This window comes from Amblyomma maculatum, chromosome 8 (assembly GCF_055883805.1).
Source record: "Amblyomma maculatum isolate TAMU_Amacu chromosome 8, ASM5588380v1, whole genome shotgun sequence".
In the NCBI taxonomy this organism is placed as follows: domain Eukaryota; kingdom Metazoa; phylum Arthropoda; class Arachnida; order Ixodida; family Ixodidae; genus Amblyomma; species Amblyomma maculatum.
This window is the reverse complement of record NC_139351.1, coordinates 58,716,592-58,723,208: the sequence shown is the minus strand read 5'-3', so window position 1 is coordinate 58,723,208 and position 6,617 is coordinate 58,716,592. Positions and strand designations below refer to the sequence as shown.

At 46.0% G+C, this 6,617-nt stretch overlaps 1 protein-coding gene across 3 annotated transcripts in view; it reads right to left on the bottom strand.

The window, feature by feature from the left end:
- Positions 1–1,205: 1,205 nt before the first annotated feature.
- The window catches only part of LOC146181228 (caspase-3-like), a 29,925-nt gene continuing 24,513 nt past the window's right edge, over positions 1,206–6,617 (bottom strand). Inside the window, exon 6 of one of the 3 annotated variants that reach the window (XM_084576300.1) lies at positions 1,206–2,612. In XM_084576300.1, the coding sequence (XP_084432426.1) occupies positions 2,368–2,612 (245 nt within the window). In that variant the 3' untranslated portion in view covers positions 1,206–2,367. The remainder of the gene's footprint in view (positions 2,613–6,617) is intronic. The other 2 variants (XM_084576299.1, XM_084576298.1) reach the window with 2 other exon arrangements.

The window sequence follows — 6,617 nt, the reverse complement described above, 5'->3', positions numbered from 1 at the left end:
CCAGAGGGCGGAAGAGGGACGGTACAGAAACCAAAATTTGTAAATTTTGCGGCCACGTGGCAACATTAGATCATATAATATGGAGATGCGTTCGTGCCCAGGGTGCAACGCGATTAAAACTAGCGATGAATGGGAGACCACGCTAAGAAGCTCCGACGAAAAAACGCAGCGATTCACAGTCCGTCTGGCGGCCGAGGCTAAAGACCTCTTCTCCTAGACGGGGCCGGGTGTCCTCTGACCGCGGTGCGACAGACTGCCTCCCCGGACGCCTGCGTGCGGACCCGTAGGTGGCTGCCACGCCATATTCGGCGGAAATAAATGTTCTTCCTCCTCCTCCTCCTTAACTTGCGCGCGCTTGTTTATAAATCCCCAGGTGGTCGAAAATACTCCGTAGCCGTCCACTACCGCTTCTCTTTCTCTCTCTTTCTACTTGCACTCCCACGTTCCTCTGTTCTCTTATGGCGCGGTTCAGGTGTTCACAGAAACAAGTGTGATAGATACTGCGCATTTTCCTTCCTGATATCAATTATTATTGGTTGGTTGGTTTGTGAAGTTTAATGTTCCAAAGCGACTCAGGCTAAGAGAGACGCTGTAGAGACGCTGTAAATTTCGACCACCTAGGGTTCTTTAACGTCCACTGACATCGCACAGCACACGGGCACCGTGCTCTTCGCCTCCATCGAATTAGCGGTCGCCGAGGCCGGAATTCGATCCCGCGTCCTTGGGAACAGTAGTCGAGCGCCGTAACCACTGCGCCACCCAAACCAACCAACCAAACAATTATTATTATTATTAGTATTATTGGCTGGCTTGGTTGGCTTGTGGGATTTAATGTCCCAAAGCCACTTAGGCTATAAGAAAGGCTGTAGTGGAGGACTTCGGAAATTTCGACCCCCTAGATTTTTTTAGCGTTCACTTAACCAGATTTAACCAGATTTATTTATAGGAAGGAAAAGGTCGTACTCACTCGGGTGCCTAGAGAGAGAGAGAGAGAGAGAGAGAGAGAAAACGTCGTCATCAATTTAGATGGTTTTTGTCTTGGGTGGTATTCAGCTGCTCCGGGTGGCTATAGTGCTCTAGAAGATAGAAGATAAAAGAAGATATTCTAGAGCACTATAAGGTGGCTGGCAATTTAATTCTGTCAGCGACCACTTGCGCTCTTGCCGAGGTCCGGTACTGGACGTCTGGGTCCCAGCTGGCGAAAAACAGAGTCCCAGTGTTCCAGCGAGGAAGATGGTACTAGATCTGGAGGAAGCGGATTCTCCGCGCAGTCCCAGATTCAAATCAAATCAACTTTATTCAACATTTTTGTCCTGAGGAAGAGAAAAGAAATGAGAATAATATGCGGTGTAAGGTGGCAAGCTCACCACACAGTTGGCAGTACGGATTTACTATGTCGAAAAAGATTTTGGCATACGTCCAGCGGTGTGGCTGCGACCGTGTTTGCAGCCGCCACGTGGTAGCTTGTTCTCGGCTGGGCGAAGCGTGCGGAGGAGGTAAGCTCGCTTTGAGCTCCTTGTAGTAAGTGGTAATGGCCTGATACGTATCCAGTGACTCACCCCGTCGAGCACCCGCGTCCCTGGCGTTTCGCCTCTATGGAAAAGCGGCCGCCGAGGCCGGGATTCAATCTCGCATCGTTGGGAACAGTAATAGACCGCCGTAACCACAGCGCCACCCCGGCGGGGGATCTGAATGGGATTGTATCGGTAGCGACATCCGGAAGCCTTGAGTTCGGATCCTAGAACTAGCGTGTGGCTGTTTTTTAATGACTAAGCAAACATTTTTGGAAACAAATAGATAAAGGTTGCCATTCAACTATAATAAACATCAGTAATATATATTCCCCTGATAACTTCTTTGGGGACGTTGGTTGTTGGCTGTCTGCGTATGTTAATTGTTTTTCTTTCACTCTTGCCTAGCGACTGTAATGTTTACTGACATTGGGAGCAGTGGGGTGAATAGATAGGCATAGATGCTTACTGACTCGTATTCGACTTGGTTACAGGTGTAAAATCGTCTCTTTGCATACGAGTGAGAAAGTGGATAGTATTTTACGGACAGAGGTTAAAATAAACACAAAGCAATAATTACGAATTTGTTTTACATTTATTCAGCATAAATTCCTAAACGAAAATCAAAAGCAGTGTGATACGCGTGCGTAAACGTTAATCATGAGGATGCTTTTTTGGCGCTATGTGTACTGAAAACGCGAAAGATTTGCACAATCAAGACATGGAACGCAAATAATACCGAACTTCTCCCAAGATTACAAGTCAGAATATCAAAATTTTAACGTTCTGGTAAACGAGTCACCAAGCCCGTAGCGGGCAAATAAAAACCCTTTGTGAACCATAACACTGTAAAAGTTCAGCTGCGCATTGAAAAATAGACGAGGTGTCTTAGCGTTGACGTGAAGGAAGGCATCTGCTTGACTGGGATTTTTTCGCCGTCCGGTGTCGTCCGGAACACGCCGTCCAGCTCGAGGGCAACCTTCTGGCACACCAACGTCAGCATATGAAGGAGGTCGGCACTGTGTGCGTATTGTTGAAGGACAGTGCAGAGCGTCTGAACGAAAATGGAGCCTTTTTTTGGGTAGCGAAATGAGACGAAGCCTGCGTTGATGAGGAGAAATGAATATTATTTCTTGAACCTTGCTCCCGTTGTGTGTCAGCAGCAAACGTGTATAAGGTGTTGATTTCTCTCATATAGGCGAGTTGATGCACGCCATGGACGTTTACTCAAGGAGCCATCGTATTCATTGCAGTCCCACATATTTCTACAGTGCTTAAAACATTGCATGCAAGAAAAATATTGGATCAAATTGTCTCGTGCTCTCCCGATATAGGCCGTGACATTTCTTATAAATGGCTACATTACAACTCTATGTCTCCTGTTTTTCTGATACCAGCCATGCTGTTTTACAAACCGTAGACAATAGACGAAGTTGTCCGCCGATATTGTAAGTACCACGTTAAAAACTGGCTATGGCTTGTTACAAAATAAATATTCTGCAATGATTATTCGAATCAAAACAGGGTTCTATATTTCTGTATATTAAAACGCACCTAGAAGCTATTTCACAATATTTGTGACAACAATATCTGCGGATAATGACATTCAGACGCATTCACGGCATCACTGTAGTTGTCGAGCTTCGGTTCTGCCGTTTGTTAAATTTGTGCAGCTGGTATTCATATGCTTCCTTAATATATTACACAATGTTTCCTGAGAAAAGCGCGCATGTTGTCCATACACCGCACCACGAAGAAATAATTTTAAAACCTGCTGTGATTAATGTGTGTTTTTGCATACTGGTGGCCAGCGAAATTTGTATTACAATTTTTAAATCTAGAAGACAACCCGTACTAAAATACATAATGGCTGCAATTTGGCGCTCCTGTGGTCTATATACCCTAATGGCGTACGATTGATAAATGAGTTGAAGTTTGAAACAACGCGCGTACTTCGCACGCAATACATGAGATCAGCAATCAGTCAGTTGATGGCGACTTAATTTAGCGTTATACTTAGTTCAAGCTACAGAGTGAGTTATGTTTACGGTATTCGTGAAATACGCCTATATATGCAATACGCGTTTTCATGCGATACGCGCACGGACAAGAGTGCATCGGATAAGGGATGTCATAAAAATCCGGACTGTGCAGTATGTAACAATTATATTCTTGCGTTCTTTGATGAGGTATTTCCTCCCTTCGCTACCGACGGGGATGTAGTAAATCTTATTTTCTGCGTATAACATTGTGCTCTCGCGGAATATTTACTGATATGTCCTTGTATATGATTTTGTTTTGCTAAGTTCTTGACTTGTAAGCATGTCATTTATTTAATAAATAATGTGAGGTAGCTATAGTATAATTTTGATCATTTTTGTTCGTTCTGGTTTTTTTCTTGCGTGATGTTGCAGCACGTTTAGATTCAATGCCTTGTATAGCACTTCGCTTTATTTCTAGATAGCCTAGATTGCCAAAGGACGGGCCACATAGTCATGCACTCAGCCTGCCTGCTAAACTTTTTGCGAAAGAGGGTGGAATGAATGGATCGACGATAATTCTTTTCTTTTAGTGTTTGACATCCCGGTTTATCAAAAAACATGCATTTGAGTTAATATTTTAGTCATTCTTTTCGACCTGTTGTTATCTCTGAGCAGTTTTTTATTCCCGAACCAGCACGTCATAGCGCACGGCCGCACATAATAAGCGAGCGTTCGGAGCTGTTTTGGGGAAAGAGGTGGTTGAGCTGGATGCTTTTGGCTGCAAAGCAGTTGCAGCAAGATTTTATATAATAAAAATAAATCAAAAAGGCAGAAAAAGGTTTGTGTAGCCACAGCATCCAGCGCGATATCCGCGGCTGGCAGAGTGAGCGAGTTGACAGTAAGATGAAATAAAAGAGAGGAGTGATAGAGAGGAACTGCAAGGTGTAGGTCAGCTAAAATTATTAATAACAAAATCTCTATACGAGCGTGACACTCGCCGCGAGTTTATCGTACGTATCGTCATTGCGAGTAAGCCTTGTCGTGACGCTGGGGCTAAGTCGACCCGGCCTTCACTTGGTAGCGTGCAGAGACTCGGGGTTGAAGAAGGACTGAATCTTCGAAGTTGGTAAAATATATACAAGCAGATTTAATGGCACTTTGAGAAAACTTATTTACATGATTATTTACACGAAAAAGAAGGGTACATCAGCAAAATGACAAGCGTTAAGAGTTCATAGCGAGAAGCGACTGGATGAGCCGTTTACCCAGGGCTCAGAGCGACATTTCGTGCTCTGCAGCGTCCTTAAAACCCCCTATGTCCAGCCCCTCTCTGAAGATGCTGACCAACCAAATCCAGGGCACGCCCCTCAGATATCGGCATCCAATCGAACACATCACTGCACTGATGGTCTGAAGCACTGACTGGCCCGGCATTGTTTCGTTGAGCCTGGTCACTTGTTGGCGGGAAAAGCTTGGGAACGGCGAGGAGGTACATTTCTATTCTTCAGCCAAGAATCGATAGGCTGGTTCCGGCAAGTGGATTTACTTCTCAGAAACCCAAGCGCACGTGCGCGCCGCATACACTTCCAGCATTGTCCCTTTCCGGCAATTGCAAATCTTTCCTGCATTCCCGGGAAATCATCTAATGGCCGTATGCGTCATGCTCCTTTCTTGTCCTGCAAGTCAGCGGACATGTCACTCTGTCGTCTCCTTTAGATAGTAGGCATTCCTCACTGGACGATGGCGCTTCTCGACTGGAAGGGTGAACAAAAGAAAGAAAGCACTTCCGGCTATTTCCCGCAGGGGGACATTTCTTTGTGTTTTTCTAGACGCTCTCTTGACAGGGTCAATTTGGCATTTGCAGGGTGTCCACAAAGCAAAACAGGCTTACAAAACAGGATTCCTGGAAACAGGCTCACTTAGAGCCATTGTACCAACACCACATATCCACAGCACTTATCCATGCCCACAGGCGAACAATAGAGCGCGCAAGTGCGGATGATGCGCGGTCGTAACAGCCTCCTCCCCCGCCAGAAGAGTCTCGGAGGGCAGCAGTCGCAGCTGCTGCATGAAGAGACGACTTAATGGCCTGCACATGAACGCTTGAAGCTCGCTGTTGCTTGTCGCGTTGTCTTGATTGTCGTAGGCCAATTTGCTTGAGCTGTCTCTGAAACTCAACCACATGTCGAAGCAAGCACTCGGCTCCCGTCTGAAGAGACCAGGTTAAAAGAAAACTGCCATTGTTGTTCGAGAAAAGTCCACTCTCAAGACGTTCAGGACCCACGTATTCCTAGAAAACCAAACGTGCTGCTTTACATAGTCACACATATACAAGCGCACGGAAAAAAAAAAAAAACCTGATTATCAATTTGGATACATGGTGAGGAACATCTCGGACCGCTTAGAAAGAGCGGCTAAGCGCGTCCGCATTCCCATTTAGCTTCCCTTTTTTGTATCTTATTTCAAAATTGTACTGCTGTAAAATCAAGCTCCACCTAAGAAGGCGACTGTTCTTCGATGTCGCAGTTTGCAGCCAAGCCAGGGGACAATGATCCGTCTCTACGGTGAATTTGGCCCCTCCAAGATAGCACTGCAATTTTTGTATGACCCATACAATGCAAGCGCACTCTTTCTCTGACGCGCAATAAGCTCTCTCTCTAGAACTCAGTTTTCTGCTCAGGTAGAGCACGGGGTGCTCATTACCGTCGTCATCTCTCTGGCAGAGAACAGCACCTAACCCTCGATCACTGACATCACACTGGACCGTGAATTCTCGGCCATAGTCTGGAGCTCGCAATACCGGACGGCTAATCAGCACAGCCTTCAGGTTTACGAAGGAGGCTTCCTTTTGTTCGTCCCAGACTACATTTGTCGGTTCTGTCTTGCGGAGAGCGTCGGTCAGAGGGCTAGCCAAAGCTGAATAGTTAGGGATGTAGTGATTGTAGTACCCAGTCAGACCCAGGAATGCTCGAATTTCCGTCTTCGTGCTCGGCCGCGGGTAGTCTGCTACCGCAGAAATCTTAATCTCGCTGGGTTTCCTGAAACCTTGACCTACATTGTGACCCAAGTAGTCTACGGTCGCCCTTGCCAGGCAACATTTCTCGGCCTTTACGGTTAGTCCAGC